This window comes from Apodemus sylvaticus, chromosome 23 (genome assembly GCF_947179515.1).
Source record: "Apodemus sylvaticus chromosome 23, mApoSyl1.1, whole genome shotgun sequence".
NCBI lineage: Eukaryota > Metazoa > Chordata > Mammalia > Rodentia > Muridae > Apodemus > Apodemus sylvaticus.
In genome coordinates this window covers 40,846,742-40,867,058 of record NC_067494.1, presented here as the reverse complement: position 1 = coordinate 40,867,058, position 20,317 = coordinate 40,846,742, and the positions used below count along the sequence as shown (strand labels likewise).

Below are 20,317 nucleotides of genomic sequence, written 5' to 3'. Positions count from 1 at the left end.
GACTTTCTAGGGACATGAATTGTCATCTTGCAATCCCACTACACACCCTAATCTTACAATAATAATAATGTGTCTATGCTCACAAAAATGAGTGATATGGGCCGTCTGCCTGCTGGGCTTGGAAGCAAAACCTGAAGCCAAAGGAGTCCACCTGCTCACAAAGACAGGAGTAAAAAGAAACACCAGAGAGCTGGAGCCACCTGGGTCATAGGAAAGACTCCAGGGCTTCTAAAGATTAAAGGGCTCACTGACCACCTCTATCCACAAATGCAGACAGACTGCTGAAGGCCAGCAGAGGGGTCATGATGGTGTTAAGACTCTGACCCAGACATCTCCATTCAGCCGTGTATCCCAGGAGCTACAACATTCCATGGCCTCTGGATAGCTTTCTACCTTTAAACTTACAAGGTTCCCATGAAAGTTATACTTGAACAGGGTGTCTGTCATCTGTCCTTCCTACTATACTAGGAATTATAAACTAATTAATTGTTAAGTTAATTAACGATTAATTAGTTTATAATGGGGGTGTAGCTCAAGGACAGGGTATCTAGCCTGTAGAAGGCCCTGTGAAAAGTTCAAGATAGAGAATAGATTGTGTGCATGCATGCATGTGTGCCCACGTATGTGTCTGTGTGTATCTGTGTGTGTGTGTGTGCACATGCTGCATACTCACATGTGCCCTGGCACGTGTGCATATGAATGCACACTTGCACACAGAGGCCAGAAGATGGCCTTTGAGAGTCGGTTCTCACGCTCTACCTAATTGGGGCAGAGCCTCTCTTGTTTCTGTGGCTCTACAGTGCATTCCCATGCACCTGATTCACAATTTGTGAGTAATTGTGAGTAATTCTCCCATCTCCATTTCCCACCTCACTCTGGGAGCTCTGGCATCACAGATGTGTTGCAGATACACATGCCACTGCCTCGGGCCCCTGTGTAATGTTTTGCGCAGTCGCAATTTGGATTTACCATGTCTCATTGTGTGACATATTTTTTTTTCTGAGACAGAGTTTCTCTGTATAGCCCTGGCTGTCCTGGAACTCACTCTGTAGACCAGGCTGGCCTCGAAATCAGAAATCCGCCTGCCTCTGCCTCCCGGAGTGCTGGGATTATAGGCATTCACCACCACCACCCAGCTACATGTGACATTTTTAAAGGTACATCTTCATTCATATTGCTATTCAAACCATGTTCATTCCTGTCACCATTGCCCTAAGAAAGGTGTATAATACAGAAAAGTATTTCAAGCCTACAAGGGCAGAGACAGCGTAGCTACATTCGAGTTTTAACTTAAGAAACTCAATCACTGACGAGAAAAGTGTGCAATTACTTTACCAGAGGCATCAGGCTCACTTTGTTTTTGGAGGAAAATAAAAAGTGTGAGAGCCATTCAAGTTGGCAACTATAGCTTGTCTGTAGATTTTTTTTTTTTAAGTAAATACTGCATTCCACTAGGAAAGCAAGTTATTCAAGTGCTGACTGGAAGTGCCACAGGTGTTTATCCTTGGGGTTAAATACTTAGTACGTTCAGTGTCCCAGCCTTGGACCCTGTCAGGTACCATTTATTACACCCAGCAAGCTTTTGCACCATTCATGTGAACATCAACACAGGAAAGAGGCCAAGCGTGAACTCATATTCCTTTGAGAATAACTTTGGCCTTGCGGATTTATTGAAAAGATCTTTAGCTTTAAAGAAGAAAGTAATGAGCCGGGCAGGGGTGGCGCACGCCTGTAATCCCAGCACTCTGGAAGGCAGAGACAGGTGGATTTCTGAGTTCAAGACCAGCCTGGTCTACAGAGTGAGTTCCAAGACAGCCAGGGCTATACAGAGAAACCCTGTCTCAAAAAAAGAAAAAAGAAAGAAGAAGAGGAAGAAGAAGAAGAAGAAGAAGAAGAAGAAGAAGAAGAAGAAGAAGAAGAAGAAGAAGAAGAAGAAGAAGAAGAAAGTAATGACAAACCCTAAGCCATTGCTGGGTATCTACCATAAATGCGTGGATGGTTTCAGTCCTACAGACTGGGGCGCACCCCTGTTATTTTAATGCTTGCCTAGTAGCCTGTGGTAGTAATGGGTGTGGTGGGGGAGGGGCACCACTGCCTACTTCACTCTGTTTTAATCTGTCCTAAGTAGCGGGGATCTTCCGTGTGTGTGTGTGTGTGTGTGTGTGTGTGTGTGTGTGTGTTGGAAGAAGAGCTCCTGTGAGGCTGTAATGGTGTGTTAACTGTCAGCAGAGGCTCTGGGTAATTTGCCTTACAGAAATGCTGGACCCAAAAGAGGAGGGATGCGGCTGACAGCAGCCGTTTGCAGCAAGTGTGAGTTACGTCTGCCCGTGGCTTTGCCCCACCAGACACAAATCCAAGCAACTGCTGCAACTGTGAATGGCAAGACAGACAGACAGGAAGGCTCCTCAGGGAGCCCACGGAATAAATTACATGCTGCTCCGTGAGCTCTTCAAGGCACAGGAGCCATCTACAGGCAGCTAAGCCCACTCCTTCCCTGCCCTAATTGAACTTAAGTAGGGTAAATAGGCACTTGGAAATGTGCTTGTCTCCCTTTGTCCGTTTCCAGACTGGTCATCATTTTACTGCAGATCCCACGTCAACGCAGTAGAGAGAAGCGCCAGCAAGCCTTCCAATTCCAACATTCCACAGGGCAGTGCTGTGCAGAGCAGAGTGCAAAAGAAAGCTAGAGGCTGGCTGGCAACACCGTCGAACCCATGAGGAGCACAAACAACCCTGCCTTCCCACACTCGAAAGCAGAACCCATCCTAAGGTGACCATAGACTCGGAAAGGAAGGCGGCTGGAACCACCGAAGAACTCACTTACCAGGGCCCCCACTCAGACTGCCTTAAGCTGTAACAAGGACTCTTTCAGCGCCCTGAACACTTGAACTTAGAAAGAACAAAGCCTTTGGACTGTGGGTGGGAAAACTGGGAGCTAGAAGAGACTTATTCTGCCAGGCATTGTATGAAATATGAAGGGAATACTCGCCTTGAGATCATAAACAGAAAAGACCCCCTACTTCTGCATGACCCTTTTACAAAAAAGGGAACTCAACGTCAGAGTGCGTGGCATCCCAAACAATATTCCCAAACAATATGCATGACAGCTACCAAAGAGGTCACCGAGCTCTCTCCCTTTATCCTTACGGGGACAGCAAGACAGACACCAGCAAATCAAACTAGTGGTCCCTGTTGGAAAAGAAGTTTGGTGTTTTGTTTTTGTTTTTGTTTTTTTTCCCAGCCCTGCTGGCATTGAACCATACCAGAAAGGGGGTGGGGGGAGTCAACTTTTTAGGTTCCTACAAATTGATGACATAAATAAAAGCCACAGTTTAATTTCCAAGTGTGGAAATGCATGCATGCTGGAAAAGAAGACACCAAAGACAGGGGACGAAAGCCCACGACTGGCTGGCCAGCTGGATGCTAGTGAAACAGAAGAAAACAGAGAGTCAGCCAAGCCTCTAGGGCAAAGCAAGTGTCCTTTCAGGCTGCAGCCTGTCCGTTGGAGTTGGTTAGGTTCTCTGGAACTCATTGACTATCCTCCGGCTATCCTCCTCGAAAGACAAATGTCTTCTTCCATCTGCAAAGTTCCCAAGCCTCGTTGCTGGTCCTGGAGTACAATCCTGCCTCTCAGCCTCCCTGTGAGCTCCCCAGTGATCCTATTACCTCACTGGGGTACATCAAGTACAGGTGAAGAAGATGACAGAAAGATGCTCACCCTCACCCCCCCGGGGAGAGTCCAAACAAAGTGCCCTCTTCCCCCCCCCCCCCCACCTCCTACCCCTGTTGCGATGCCCAAAGTCACTTCTGTTTTGCCTGGCTCTCTGGGACACTTAGACAAGTTCCAGTCCCCAGTTTTGTTGTGCGGTCGGTGTCCACACATCTCCCATACTCAGAGTGTCCAGTGCCCACACCCAGCACGTCCTGACTCCAACTCACGAGGATGCACGGGTTAGTGACAAGACACGCACGCGGGCAACACAGAGCCAGAGCGGGACAGTGGACCCCAGAGTGCCAAGCGGGTGGGCAGGGGATAGCCGGACCGACCGCGGAGTCAGGCGTGCGCGTACCTGGGGGTCCCGCTGAGGAAGTCACAGGGAGCAGCGCCGCCAGGAGCAGCAGCGCCGCCCTGAGCAGCAGGCGCGGGGACGCCCTGGCCTCGGGGGCCATCGGGAGCCCGGGATGCGCGGGGACCGAGCGTGGGTGGCCGGCAGGGCGCGGGCCGCAGCGAGAGGAACGCAGAGTAACGCCGTCGGGTGCCCGTGGCCGGGCGTCCGGTGTCCTGTGCTAGCGGCTCTGCAGCCCGTCGGCGACCGCTCCTGGCCACGCACCGCGGCCGCGCTCCGCCACTGGGGCCACCCGCTGCCCGCAGCGCCTTTTAGCTGCGCTCGGGCGCCCCCTGCCGGCGCGCTCGCGACGAGACCCCACGAGGCGGGCGGGGCGCAAGTCCCGGAACCCCACTCGGTTTTTGTGAAATTAAAAATCCGCACCAGGAAGAGTGACCAGGAAAGTTCCCCTCCCTTTGTCTAATTCTCCAATACTTTTCTAGGCGGGGAAGTGACTTATTGTAAACAATCGGTGCTAAGACGGGCGTGAACTTTGTGTCCCCTTAAACCTCCTAGCCCCTCTGTGTGGTTTCATCTTCGGGGACCCGACCGGGACCCGCCACTCTTTTCTGCACACGACAGTGGTCTGCAGGCTCGCGGTATCCTTCCCACCCAGCCGGAGCTTGGGAAAGAGTGAGGAACTGCACTAGCCGCGGCAACTCCTGGCTGTCATTGTGCAGGAGCGCGTGATCCCAGTTGAAACGGAAGCTGACTTTAAGCAAGCCGCAAAAGTCGGGCCAAGAACTCATTTGACCTCCCTTTCTGTAATTTAAACACTGCCTTGGGGTCCCGCTGTGCGGGATAACAGACTGGGTTTTGGTCCACTCCCAGCCTGAGACACTAGCGGAGTAGGAGCGCCCCTGCAGGCGACAAAGACTCGCGCTAGGGAGGCTAGAGTGCTGCGCTCTGCAAACCAACCTGATGCCACTGGAACAGGACAGAATATGGAATCGGTTCTCCGAGGTGGCAACCCCAGACTTGACCAGAACATTACACAAAGTTTGGAAGGATGGTAATGAAACATGGACTCTATTCAGAAACAAAATTTACAAAAGACATCCACAGGCTGAGGCCTGGCTGACACCTCTTGCCTAACTGCGATCTGCAGTGAAGTCTCCAGGCTGCCCCAGGAAGGCCCTCCACTGATCCCCTCTTTAGAGTTCCGGAACCTTCTACAGGTAAACAGATGCTCTTGCCTTGCCCTTTAGGGCTCTAGGTAGTCTAGCCTCTCTCTGGCTTTCGTGTCTCTTAGCTTGGTCTTCCTTCAGGAGTGTCAGGTTCCTTCCACACTCCTCACTCTCTCTCAAGTGTGTTCCAAGTCAGCTGATCCAGGGTTCCTGTGGTCAACTCTAGCTGGTCAGTCAGAAGGAAAAATCTCTGTAGATAGAGCTGGTGACCCAATCTTCTTTCTCCTCGGTCCATAATGGTGAAGGGAAGTGACCATGTTTTGCTGAAACTCAGCCCCCCAAAAAATGTATGTCTGTCCTCATCTCTGGAGACTGTGTGTATTAGGGACATCACAAGGAGGATGGCTCGTGGTTCAATTGAGCATTCTCAGAGAGTTTAGGCTATGAATGTAACATGTATGTTTATAAAAAGAAGAGAGGAGCTTCGTCTACATATAAGAGATGACGTGTTACCACAGACCATGTGCTATGGGAGACCAGGAAAGAGAGGCAGTCAAAGTCCAAAGGATTCAGGCAGCTACCCAAAGCAAGAAGAGGCAAAGGACTGCTCTCCCTAGGGCCTGTGCACAGCCCTGCACCCCCAGCTGTAAGCCCAGCAGACCTAATTTTAGACCCTCGTCTCTACAACCATGACAAAAGAAACTTCCAAAGTTTATGCCACCCACCCAGTGTGTGATACTTTGTTATAGTGGCCAGAGGAGTCTAACATAGTAGCCAAAATGAGCCAGGGCTCTGACTCCAAGAGATGCAGCCTGAGAAAAGGAAACCTCCCACAGCAAGCCACCAAACAGGGAGGAATCGGGTGCTGGGCTCAGAACCCTGAGCAGGAGAGAGAGAGAGACCAGGAATAGGTTCCCACAACCCAGTGAAGACTAGGGCATACAGCTGGGACATTAACAGGGCATGAGAGCGAGAAACATCCCAGGATCATCTGGAAAAGATGGCTGGGAAGACTGATGGGCTGTGGAGAAAAGAGATTGACAGTGTGCAATGGCATGCTGCCCCTCAGGCCACTCTGTAAGACTTTTGTAACTTCAAGATGTCATTCCTTAGCTCAGAGTCAGCAAAATCACCATGCTCAGCGGACATCTCAGCGGAGAGTGGGTTCCTTCTTTTAGCTTGAGACCATACACCCTATAAGGTGGCTGGCTGTCTAAAGTAACCACTTATGTGGACTCTTCAGAGACCACAGGATAAATCGAGTGCCAGCGCTAGAGTCTGGGCATCCAACAGGAGTCAGCTGAGGACTGCTGGACACCCAGTGATGTGACCAGCGTTTACACGTCCTGGGGGTTACAGGCTCACGACACTACACCTGGCGTTTCCGTGGATGCTGCAGATCTGGACAGTCCTCAAGCCTGCACAGAAGCATTTTACCAACTGCATCATCGCCCCCATCCCAACTTTTAGGTTCAGAACACACACAGGTGTGTATGTGGGGGGATGGGTGTTCAGCTCACCTAATAAGCATTGCCGTCAGTCCTGCACGTGGCCGTCTCAGACATGTAGGGGTGCTGGTATTTTCCTGGCTTGTTTTTGAGATGGGGTCTCATGTGTTCCAGCCTGGCCTCAAGCTCACACGGTGAGAATGGCTTTGAACCTCTCTGTTCCTCCTGCCGCTGTCTCCCAAGTGCTGGGATTACAGGTTTGTGTTACTACCATACTTGGCTTATGTGGTGCTAAGGTTAGAACACAGGGCTTCCTGTGTGCTAGAACTCTGCCAACTGAGCTGTATATTTGTATACACATGTATATGTATGTGTGTATATATATGTATATGTATGTGTATGTATGTGTATGTGTATGTATATGTATATGTGTATACATCTTGTTCATATATGTGTGTGTTTGTCATATACACCTTGGGGCTCTAATTTGGACCCCTCCAACATTGCCCTGCCCCCTCTGGCTAGTTCCCTTTCCCATAATGCCCCCTTCTGCTTTAATTTTGAGTGTGCTCACCCACCAATGCTGTTCTAACAAGTTTTCTATCTTTTCCATGCCTTTTCTTAATCTCCTGACTGTTGCTTTGATTTCGCTCATCAAAATTTAAAAAAAAAAAAAAACTTGGGCTTAGTGGCACAGGACTGAAATTTCAGAACATGAGCGTTGGAGGCAAGAGAATCAAAATTTCAAGGCCAGCCTTGATTACATGTGTACCTGTCTTTAAAAAATAGATAGGTAGATAGACAGATATACAGATGATAGATAGATAGATAGATAGATAGACAGATGATAGATTGATAGATAGATAGATGATAGATAGATAGATAGATAGATAGATAGATAGACAGATAATAGATAGACAGATGATAGATAGATAGATAGATAGATAGATAGATAGATAGATAGACAGGCAGATGATTGATAAATAGATAGATGATAGATAAATAGATAGACAGATAATAGATTTATAGACAGATGCTAGATAGCATAGATAGATAGATGATAGATAGATAAATAGATAGACAGATAGACAGACAGATAATAGATAGATTGATAGATAGATGATAGATAAATAGATAGATAGATAGATAGATAGACAGACAGACAGATAGGCAGGCAGATGATATATAAATAGAAACAAATATACAATATAGATGGACAGATGATAGATATATGATAGATAGATTGATAGATAGATAGACAAATGATAGAGCGATAGATAATGGATAGATAGATGATAGATGATAGGTAGACAGACAGGCAGATAATAGATAGACAGATGATAGATAGACAGACAGACAGATAGATAGACAGATAGATAATAGATAGAAAGATGATAGATAGACAGATAGACAGATAATAGATAGATAGACCAATGAGAGATAAATAGACAGACAGGCAGATGATTGATAGATAGATAGATAGATAGATAGATAGATACACACAACATAGACAGATGATGGATAGATAGATAGATAGATGATAGATAAATAGATAGACAGATAATAGATTGATAGATAGATGATATAGATAGCATAGATAGATAGAGAGCATAGATAGATAGATAATAGACAAGATAGATAGACAGACAGATAGATAGATAGACAGACAGACAGATAGATAGATAGATAGACAGATAGACAGACAGATAGATAGATAGATAGACAGATAGATAGACAGACAGATAGATAGACAGACAGACAGATAGATAGATATAGATAGATAGACAGACAGATAGATAGATAGATAGACAGATAGACAGACAGATATCTCTCTGTGGTCATGTAGATCATCAGTTATTGAAGTCTGACCCTCTGTTAGCTTGCCTCCTGCCCTGTTCCATGGTTTATTCCCAGCTACACGCATCAGGCTGTGTCCGCATACACCGTCTCTGGTTCTAGTTATGTTTTAAATAACCGTGCATCAAAAGAGTTCAGCACTCTCCCTGCACGTTGTCATGGCATTCCTATGTGGCAGGGCGGGGGTTAGAGTGGGGTTCTCGTGGTTCACATAGATAAGTGGGAACCACGTCCAAAGGCCATGCAGAGCAGGCTCAAGCAGAGTTCTGGAAGTCTGCTTCTCATCCCTTTCCTCAGACAGCCAGTCCTGCTTGGCCTTGGTGTGGCTCTTTAATTCCTCTGAAAGCACTGTTTTTGCAGATGTACCTCATGGGCGGTGCTAGCAGATACCGTGCAATGCCCATTACACAGTGGTGGTGTGCACACAGTCTGCAGAGGTTACACAGGAAAAGGAGAATGCGGCTGATATGCTTGGGACGAGGGAGGGGAAAACACAACTTCACCATGACGAATCAGGAAGAGAACATGTTTCTCTAGGATTCGGTAAACAAACAGAAAAGACAGAAAAGAAAAAAAAAAGCCAAAAGCAGGCTCAGCTATTCCTCTCGATTCTGTGGATATGAGAATCTGGCAATACGATTCCACCTTGCAAACCTTCCCTTGAACTGTATTCATTCCGTCCTTGAAAGAGTGTCGGCAAGGCTCAGCTTTTACGGAGGGGCCGATGATCCAGGAATCTGGTATGTCCTGGGTTCTCTAACCAGTGGGCAAGACAGCCCAGCCAAGCTATGACTCCAAGCTCAGGTCTCTCTCCACCATGCCTGGCCACTCAGAATGAGATCAAGGCAGAGAGCTCGGGTTAAAGTCTGTCCCACTTTCCCCAATACCACTACAGATTTGAGAGAAACGCTCTCTCAGCATCCAGACGGAGCTCAACCTCGAGAGCGTGCAACCATGCAAGCCCTGGTGTTAAATCATTTATCTTCTCAGAGTTTGTGAGGGATGGGAGAGAAATGGTGTCCGGGGTCAGAAAAGCATTCTGCACCTGGGTCACTGCCCATGGTGAGGTTCTGAGCACAGAAGTTCTGACTTGCTTCCACGCAAGGTCAAGGTGATTATCTTCCTTAGTACAAAGGTTTTGGGGGAGCGGGGTTGGTGAAACAGGAGGGACTTAAGATGTCAGCCTGGCATGTGCTTCCTTAAGAGCACTGACTGAGACTGTATCTATTGGCCTCATATAAAACCATAGCCTGCTCTGTTGACAAAATGTCAACATGAGGTCCATGTAAATTCCCTAGAACCCTTGCAAAAAAAAAAATCATCTTTATAATCCCAGCCCTGGGAAGGTGAGACAGGTAGGCCTGTAGGACTCAACTGCTGGCCTAAGACAATTTGCAAACCCCAGGCCAATGAGAGACTTTGTCACAAATAGCAGGGTGTGATCTCTGGGTTTTGGTTACACATTGTAGTATGTGGCTATGTGTGTATATGTGTGTGTGTGTGTGAGAGAGAGAGAGAGAGAGAGAGAGAGAGTGAGAGAGAGAGAGAGAGAGCATATAAACAGAAAGCCAGAGACTTAGGATCTCTCCTTCTGTTCAGTGTTCTAGCTCAGTCAGACACACCATATCACAAGAGATAGCTAATAGCCCAGCTCCACCATTTACACTCAAGCAGGTCAGGAAGCAGGAGCTAATGCAGCGGCCATGGAGGGATGTTTCTTACTGGCTTGCTTCCCCTGGCTTGCTCACCCTGCTCTCTTATAGAACCCAGGACTACCAGCCCAGGGATGGCACCACCCACAAGGAGCCTCCCCACTTGATCACTAATTGAGAAAATGCCCCACAGCTGGATCTCATGGAGGCACTTCCCCAACTGAAGCTCCTTTCTCTGTGATAACTCCAGCCTGTGTCAAGTTGACACACAACACCAGCCAGTACAGCTACCATTACGGATCACAATGTAAGTACTTTTGGAGATAGAGGTTCGCCAAAGGAGTCTCGACTCTCGGGTTGCGAACCGCTGCTGTAGGTAGACACAGTCACATTTACTCTAATCCTAGGCAATTACCAGAGAGCACAGGAGGCCATGACCAGTCTGGGTAGCAGCAGAGCTCAAAATGTACAGTCCTCAAGTTGCGGTCACAGTTTTAAACATTGGCCTGGGCACCATACTAGGGAAACATATGCCTGGCCACCTTCCCAGGCTGCACATCACTGACTCCCGGGCCCTTGCTGAGACCACCGTACAGCCATGAAGGAAACTCTGCTGTGGGCCTGTTCCAAACGGCAGGTTTAGACGGAAGGCGGCAGCTCATGGTTTTACAGCTTTATTGTAGAAGAATAGAGTGGGAGAGGGCAGGTAGAGAGGTAGAGGCCAACCATGGCCACGTGGAAAGAAGGGAAGGGGGAAGGGAAGAGCCCAAGAGGGCAAGAGATGGAGAAAGAGAAGAGAGCAAACAGCCCCTCTTATAGTGGGCGGGGCTATCTGGCTGTTGCCAGGTAACTGTGGGGGTGGAGTCCAGCCAGAATACTAGGGGCCTGGGGTGTGACTGATGGCCACACACCTCTCCTGCAGGGTGGGAGGGTCTGGGGGGTGGTCTGCAACTGCACCAGGAGCCAGGGGCCCGGAGGCGTGACCCAACTCCTTCCGGTCCCATGTAGGCTGAAGCCGCCTACCAGGTCGCCAGGGTTCAAGGTCGGTGCACAGCTCACCTCCGGACACCCCGCTACAGAGCTGTGCACCCGTAATCCAAAGCTGCTGGGTCATCCAGAATGTATCCTCCAAGCCCCATGTCCTCCGTGCCTCAGACAGCATAAAGACAGACAGACAGACACTGTTCTCTGAATGGGGAAGCTAACGACTGGCTCAGTAGTCCTGTGATGCACCTCAGCTGTGTACCCGGTCAAGAAGGGAGGGCACAGGCCTGTGCTCACCTGCAAAATGACATCAGAACCAGCTGGCAGGTGGTCGAAAATAGACTCGCCATCACTCCAGCGAGCTGCCCCGTGGAAAAGTCAAGCAAGCCTCTCAAGCCCTGGTAGCACGATCCTTCCCTTCAGAAGTTCACGGGAAGGCAGCCTTGTGAGGGGCCGGGAAGACTTCACGTGTTCCCCTCTGTACATATGCAAGGCTTAGTAGCTGGCGTGGCGCCCGTTCCTTCGTGCTCCTGAACTGTCACAGAAGACATTTTGCAGAGGTGGAAGAACCGAAAAGGTTTGTACATTTATTCAGTCGGTAAACTGCCCAACCAGGGGAGGTCGGCCTGATTTCCCGTGGACAAGCTTGGCGAACTTTGTACCATCTTAGAACGACTTAGCATGACTCTCCAACAAGAGTGTTGACTGGGCAGCACCGGGGCAAGGACTCTTCCATTTCTCCTTGAGGTCTTTCTAGCCTGCGTTTGAAGCAGTCACTCAGCCATGGTGCCACCCAGCCTCTCTCTACAGCACTCCACATTATTTCTGAGACGGGGCTTCTCACCAAACCCAGAGGTCAGCGATTAGCTAGACTGGCTGGTCAGCAAGGCCCAGGCCGGGATCCTCTCTGCCAGTCCAGCACTGGAATTACAGGCATGCTCTGCCATGCCCAGCGTTTACAGGGATGCTAAGAACTTGACTCAGGCCTCCATGCCTGTGCAGCAAGCACTTTACTGACAGAGGCATCTCATCAGCAACGTTCTGTGGTTTTTTGTGTCATCTGAATTAAGCCCTTCTCTTACAGCTCTGAGGCGATTCTCGGTTCTTATTTACATGATGCTCCGGGGAAGAAAGGAAGCACTTGAACCACCAGGGAAGGACCTGTCTGTCTGCTTTTGCTCCAGTCATGACTTAAGCCCTCAGCACATTCAGCCCCAAGGCGTTCTCTTTGTCTGGAAGCATCTACCTGTTCCAGCGTCTCTTCACACACGCCCCCTGCCAGTGACTCTCCATCTCCACAATATCGAAGCCCCTTCCTGTCCCCCTCTCTGCCACTCACAAAAGGCCTATCCACAACCTGTCTGCTCAGACCACAGAGCCACTGGATCTCCTCACGGCTTGCTACTGGCCACTTTCCCTATCTGTCTTCACTTAGCCTTTCCAAATTCAACTTCCACTGGAGTTGCCCACAAACCTCTCTAAGTCAGGGAAATCTGCTTATATCCACTCTATATGTAGATGTTCTTCCGGCTGTGGAATTACTCTTCTCTTTGGGGTTAATCCTTGTCCCCTGTTCTGGCTTGAGGACACGCTCCATGAGAGCAGGTGCCACGCTTGGGTTTGCTCACAACCTACGTGTTTGTCAGCTTTTCCTCACAGTCACAAACAGCTGAGATCCGTGCAGCTCACGATAGAGTGGAGAGTGTTTATTCAGTCCTGTTGCTTTAGACCTGCACCACACAGCACATCACAGTGGGAATGCACAGGAAATCCAAATCCTTCACCACTGACAGGAAACAAAGAGGAGAAAAAAAACGGAAAGGTCCCGGTTCCACCATCTCATTCCAGGCCATCTACCCAACGACCTCAAGACCCTCTGGCTTGTCCCCACCGCTCAAAGTTTCTACTGCCTCCCAACAGTGCCAGCTGGGGACCAAGCTTTAATACATAGACATTTGAGGGACATTTTCTTTATTTTTTTATTATTCGATATGTTCTTTATTTACATTTCGAATGATCTCCCCTTTCCCTGAAAGTCCCATAAGCCCTCTTCCCTCCCCCTGTTCCCCAATCCACCCCCTCCCACTTCCCTGTCCTGGTATTCCCCTACACTGCTGCACTGAGCCTTTCTGGGACCAGGGGCCACTCCTTCCTTCTTCTTGGGCTTTATTTGATATGTGAATTGTGTCTTGGGTATTCCAAGCTTCTAGGCTAATATCCACTTATCAGTAAATGCATACCATGAGTATTCTTTTGAGACTGGGTTACCTCACTTAGGATGATATTCTCCAGTTCCATCCATTTGTCTAAGAATTTCATGAATTCATTGTTTTTAATGACTGAATAGTACTCTATTGTGTATATATGCCACATTTTCTGTATCCATTACTCCTTTGATTGACATCTGGGTTTTTTCCAGCTTCTGGTTATTATAAATAACTATGTTCTGCGATGAACATAGTGGAGCGTGTATCCTTATTGCATGCTGGGTAATCCTCTGGGTATATGCCCAGGAGTGGAACAGCAGGGTCCTCCAGTAGTATCATGTTGAGGGACATTTTCATCTAAGTTACGTACACTATATCCTACACCCTTAGGACCTAGCACACGCCCTACCTTGTAGCCAGTACAGGGAAAGGACTTGTGAGTTCATGCATGGACATTCATTATTCAGCAGTACTGGGTTGGGAGGATGGCCCTTTGCAGGAAACCAGTGTAATCTGGTCACACACACCCCCCCCCCACATCCCATCACTTAGCTATGGGGGGCGGGGTGACCAGATTACATGATCACCCTGCATGATCCTGTGGATCTGAAGACAGGTGGGTGACTTGAGGCAGAGACCCTGCAGCAACCACATTTTAGAAATGGTCTTTTTCATTTCACTAGTGAGGAGGTGCATCTAGTCAGTTACGAGAGGCTGACTGTTTATGTCCAAGTTTGGGGGAGGGAGGGCAGGAGCTCATTCACCCAAGTCCTTTTTTCTTTCAGAGTTGGTGATGCTCACCCTGTTTGCGTTTCCTCCCTTCCAACAGCAATTGGGATGTGCAGAGGTGACATCTTGGTCCTCAGGACAACTACATCTTCAGTGCGGCTTGTCGATGGAGGATTCCTGTGGGGGAAGTTGGTTTTCTCTGGCACTATGTTGAGCTGGTGAGAATCTTCAGAGATGAAGACTGGGGGTCCTCACGGGTGTTCTTCTGGTCACAGAGATGGAATGAAGGCAGCTTTCATGGGACTCTGATTTATTCTATATTTAATATAACATTCTAAATTGTATTACAGAGTTGCAAAAGCCTCAGACAAAGGAGCCTAGAAGATTGTGAGTGGATCCCAGACATTGGACGGTTGGAGTTTGATTTTGCTTTTGATTGTGACTGTGCCCTGATATTTTTGCCACTTGAAGGAAGAAGGCATTTTAGTGGAGTTCACAATTAGGAGACTTTGAATTTTTAAAAGACTTTGAATTTTAAAAGATATTAGATATTGTAAAGGAATTGAACTTTTAGTATGTAAAGATGTGGGACTTTTAAAGTTATTTAGATCTTGGGGATGAATAAAAAAAGTAAGGGTTGAGGCTTAATAGTGATATGTTTGTGTGTCAAGTTGACAAGGGGTCAATTGTACTGGCTGGTTTTGTGTGTCAACTTGACACAAGCTGGAGTCATCACAGAGAAAGGAACTTCAGTTGTGGAAGTGCCTCCATGAGATCCAGCTGTGGGGCATTTTCTCAATTAGTGATCAAGGGGGGAGGGCCCCTTGTGGGTGGTGCCATCTCTGGGCTGGTAGTCCTGGGTTATATAAGAAAGCAGGCTGAGCAAGCCAGGGGAAACAGGCCACTAAGGAACATCCCTCCATGACCTCTGCATCAGCTCCTGCTTCCTGACCTGCTTGAGTTCCAGTCCTGACTTCCTTTGGTGATGAACAGCAACATGGAAGTGTAAGCTGAATAAACCCTTTCCTCCCCAACTTGCTTCTTGGTCATGATATTTGTGCAGGAATAGAAACCCTGACTAAGATGCCCACCTTACAACATGAGTTCTCACTTCCACACGTGCCTACATCATGATGCCAGCCCATGAAACTATTGAAAAAATGGAGCACATACTGAATCTCTAACATCTTTTTGTTTTTATATAAATCACTTCATGGATCTTTTTAAAGACATTCCAGAATGCCCATTACATGCAGAACACTACGATAAACAGAGGCACACAGGCACAAATGGGTGGTGACACTGTCTTCCAATGTGGCCATGACACATTGTCCTATAATGTGTGACGTAGGTGTCTGTGAATAAGTAAACGTCATCTCAAGTCAAGGCTGGACTGCAGCAAGGTAATCCTCCTCTTGCATATTGCACTGGTTAGTGAACTCAGAAACGAGGCCAATTGGGCGAGCCGGATATTCTTCCTTTCATTTTGCGGTGGGCATGGTCATAAAGCCTGACATGAACCCACCATTGGTGTGTAAGTGTTTTAAAGCAGGATGCCTTGTTAGAACTGTTGCCAAGAAAGAAAATACATGAAGTACCAAAAGCAACAAGAAGCTTGGAACTACTGAGTCCCTCACCAAATCAAGGAACTATCCCCGGTTATATTAGGAAGGGCTGGCTCACAAGCATAAACTCAGTAATGAGCAGAGTCCTTCATCAAAGGAACCAAACCCCAGCCCTACACCACACAACTCCTCTCTTTGTGAACGCAGATATTCTCATGAGTTCTGGCTCTCATCCATTCAGGGTGGTGCCTCTGGTTTACTTGAGTTTGTTTTCCTAATGCACAGAAACCACAGATCTTCAGAATTTGGCCCCTAAACCATCCTCCAAATCCATCCCTGTGTGTGCCCTGCTCCATCCAAAAAGTCCTGCGGAGCCTTGGGGGGAATCAAACAGTTATGGTCGCTACAGTTTCTCCATCGTGTCTGCTTGTGCTCCAGAAAAACGTTTAGGAAGCTCTAAAAGCAGTTGTCTTCATGTTGAAAATTCCTAAAGATGGGGTTGGAATGACGGGAAGAGAAAACTGATTTACAAAGATGGAACAGAATCTGACATCAAAGGCAGGGCAAAAAAAAGAAATACAATATTACTTTCTGAGACAAAAATCTCTATACATACACATACATGTGTGTGTGTGTGTGTGTGTGTGTGTGTGTGTGTGAGTGTGTGCAAGAATATGCACAGAGAAACAGCTGAAAGCACGGGGAAAATGCAACAGAATTTACTCACAAGTCATCTTAGAGGAGTCTTTTTTGTTTGTTGTGTTGTGTTTTGGTTTGCTTTGCCTTGTTTTGTTTCCAGACAGAGTTTCTCTTTGTCCTGGAACTCTTTGTAGACTAGACTGGCCTTAACTCACAGAGATCAACCTGCCTCTGCCTCCGCCTCCGCCTCCGCCTCCTGAGTGCTGGGATTAAAAGCACACATCACCACACCCATCTTGTAGAGTCGTTTTTTTTTTTTTAAATAAGTTTCTGATGATCCTTTAATAATTTCATCCGTGCACACAGTGTATTTTGATCATATTTACCCTCCACTCTCCTGCACCTTCTCCCAGAAGCACTGCCTCTTGGCTTCATGTCCATGTTGCTTTGAGTTGGGGGTCGGGAGTTTTAACAGCCCACTGAGTCAGACTTGGACTGCCCATATAAACACAGGTGTGGGCCATCCATTGGAGCATGGTCTACCTACCTACCAGGGACCACATCCTCCTCCAGCAGCCAGCAACTGTCTGGATTAGTCAGGGTTCTCTAGAGTCACAGAACTTATGGGTGGTCTCTACAGAGTAAGGAACTTTGTGGATGACTTACAGTCTATTGTCCAACTCCCAACAATGGTCAGCAGCAGCTGTGAATGGAAGTCCAAGGATCTAGCAGTTGCTCAGTCCCACAAGGCAAGCAGGCAAAGAAGAGAGAATCTTCCTTCTTCCAATGTCCTTACATAGGTCTCCAGCAGAAGGTGTGGCCCAGATTAAAGGTGTGTGCCATCACACCTGAATCTGGGACTTGCTTTGTCCCAGATGACCTTGAACTCAGAGATCTCCTTGTCTTAATCTTCTGGGATTCATAGCCACCATGCCTCAAGATCTCCAAGCCAAGATCCAGGTCAGAAACTTGCATCTCCTAGCCTCCAGAAAAGAATCACAGGTGAGCCTTCCAATTCTGGATTGTACTACCTTCCAGATATAGTCAAGTTGATGACCAGGAATAGCCACTACAAGTTCTCAGCTGGGTCTGTGGCTTATAAAGAAAAGAAACACTGAATTGGGCCTTGAAGAAAAGTTAGTTCCCTTGGAAGTGGTGATGACTGGGACTTGGAGAGACCAAGGCAAAAAATGAAAGTAGACTTGAGTATGCACACTATCTAGACAGAAGGATGCATACAGGGACTACGGGCATCAGATGTTAAAGACTGGTTAGAATTCATTAAAAAGAAGATTGAAGGCAAGAGGAGGCCACTAATCATGCCTTACAGAGGAGCAGTAGATGGAGACACCCCAGTATTGTGAAAGACTTCACAATCATATCTTAAGAATACTAGGCAGCTATCTGGAGATCAGAGAGGTGGGAAAGAATGAAGGTATAGAGGGAGCTTGGGAAGCACTAAAATAATTCAGATCAGATGTCAGCAGGGCATCTTGAGTGAGGACATCAGCAGAGAAACAAGTCCCTAGATGACATCTGTGAAGCAAGGTTTAGCTGAACATCACATGTGTGTGTCAAGAGGCTTAAAGAAATGTCATCATTAACATCAAAGCTAATCACAGCAGAGAGTGAATCACAGGCAGAGAGTGGATCTGACATCTTCTGACCTTTACTTAGTCTGAAATATACTAGACATGGCCAAAGAGATTGCTAGGGAAGTGAAAGACTCCTTCAGAAATTGCTGCCAGGCACGGGGGCACCCAGCTTCAATTCTAGCACACTGAAGGCAAAAAGGCAGGCAGATCTCTGTGAGTTCAAGTCCAGTTTGGTCTGTGGAGTGAGTCCGAGGATGGCCATGGCTGTGTAGAGAGACCCTGTCTGAAAAAAACAAAATAAAATAAAATAAAATCAGAAAAGAAATTACCAACATTGTGTGTGTGTGTTTGGGGGGGGGGTGTTTGTGTGTGTGTGTGTGTGTATATACACAAGAAGACAGGGACTATAAAGAAGTAAAAGGATGAAATGACATTGAAAGGTCTAACAGGTGTCCAGGCAACGTCCAAGAAGGCAAAAGCTGACTGGACAGAGAAGAAGCAATGCTCAGTGGAATTGTGACTGAAGGATGAGGAGAGATGTAAATCCACAGATACCGGAAGCAAATGAGTGCCAAGCCAGAGGAGCACGAGGAAACCCATGTCTGCACACACCAGGGTTCAACAGATGAAGAACAGCAAGCAGCCAGAAAGCAGCAAGGGGAGGCCTGCAAAAGGAAACCTCTCACTAGGATGCCAAAACAAAATTTTCAGACATGGATGGTGTCTTAGTTTGGGTTTTACTGCTGTGAACAGACACCATGACCAAGGCACCTCTTACAAAGGACACCATTTAATTGGGGCTGGCTTATCAAGGCAGGAAACAGGGCAGCATCCAAGCAGGCGTGGTGCAGGAGGAGCTGAGAGTTTGGCATCTCAATCTGACTGTATCCAGCAGAAAACTGATCTTCTGCACACAAGGGAGCTTCAAAGTGCAGTGACACCCTTCCTCCAACAAGGTCATACCTCCTAACAGTACCACTCCTTATGGGGCAAGCGTATTCAAACCACCACAGACGGAAAAGTGAAGATCTAGGTCTATGTTCTCAGCACAATTACCTTTCAAGGATTTGGTACAATGAGGCATTCTCCAATGAACAAGACTTTGAAAGCAATCACTGCCTGTAGACTTTCTCTAGAGGGGCTTCTAAAGGTGCTTCAGGAATAAAAGATAGACTTGGAAGGAAGGTCTGGGGAACAGAGAAATTTTAAAATGTGTAGTAGATATGTCTAATCAGACACCAAATATAGAGTATCATAAAGATACATAACCTAGAAAAAAGATAATGGAAATTCTGGCTTCACACACAAAAAAGAATTTTTCCTGTGAGCACAGGCAAAGGTATTCAAAAGAACTGGCTTTGTCCTGGTGGAAAGATGGGGATAACTACATTTTTCGTTGTTGCCGGACGTGGCAAAATTGAAAAATACGGATCATACAACTTCAAGACCATGAGGAGTGGCTTTCGCTGTCCGTGTCTCCACCAAGGAAGAATAAACTGGATGACATAGCAACGGTGTGGAAAACCTGAGTTGTTCACTGAGAGGCCTGACTGCACAGTCATGGACGCAAAGCACCTTTTCCTCAAGCACGCGTGGGGTCCTTCTTAGAAAATCTGATCATAAACTGGGTCAAACAGGAGCAGAGTAAATTTCACAAACTTGGGATCATACAGACTATGGTCTCTTTTTATTTTGAGATGAAGTCGGGAGTTGAAATGGAAATTTTAATTATCCTTTTTTAGAAATTAGACATCATCAAATAGAACCTTTTGATGCTAAAAAAAATTGAACAATAATGAACTTTGTGTGTGGCAACTTATAAGATGTTGGAAGCATAGACAAGAATGAAGACCATGGCACATGCATACACAGATTTAAAAAGCAGACAGTATATAGCTCTAATGTTGAAATAGGAGAGAAATATGCAACTTTAAATTTTTGTGTTTTAAATATGTAAGAAACAGATCAGCTAGAGAAGGCATGGACTATGGAACTTTTAAAAGCAAACAACTATAAAGCCACAGATACTAAAAAGAATATGTCTGAATTGTTGTGATTATTTTATCTGATTAAAATTACTTCATCAAATATTTTGGCAAATTTGAAACATTATGTAAAATAAGAAAATCCCTGATCCGGGTATATTGGTGCACACCTGTAACCCCAGCACCCAGGAGATGAGGCATGGGAATCAAGACCTGCCCCAGCTACAAAGCAAGATCAATAAAAATACAGTACAGAAAAATACAATACAGAAAAACCATTGGCCTGGGATATGCCTTGGTGGTATTTCAGCCACTGAGAGTTCACAAGACCCTGGAGTCGATCCACACAAAATAAAACAAAAAATTCCTAGAGATTATAGTTTCTAAATCTAACCCCAGAAAAAAGGAAGTCCCGGACGGTCC

At 46.9% G+C, this 20,317-nt stretch overlaps 1 protein-coding gene across 2 annotated transcripts in view; it reads right to left on the bottom strand.

Annotated features, from left to right (window-relative positions):
* Positions 1–4,344, bottom strand: part of Fndc1 (fibronectin type III domain containing 1) — an 83,210-nt gene extending 78,866 nt beyond the window's left edge. For both annotated transcript variants that reach the window (XM_052169752.1, XM_052169753.1), the window contains exon 1: positions 4,071–4,344. In XM_052169752.1, the coding sequence (XP_052025712.1) occupies positions 4,071–4,170 (100 nt within the window). In that variant the 5' untranslated portion in view covers positions 4,171–4,344. The remainder of the gene's footprint in view (positions 1–4,070) is intronic.
* Between the last annotated feature and the right edge of the window lie 15,973 nt (positions 4,345–20,317).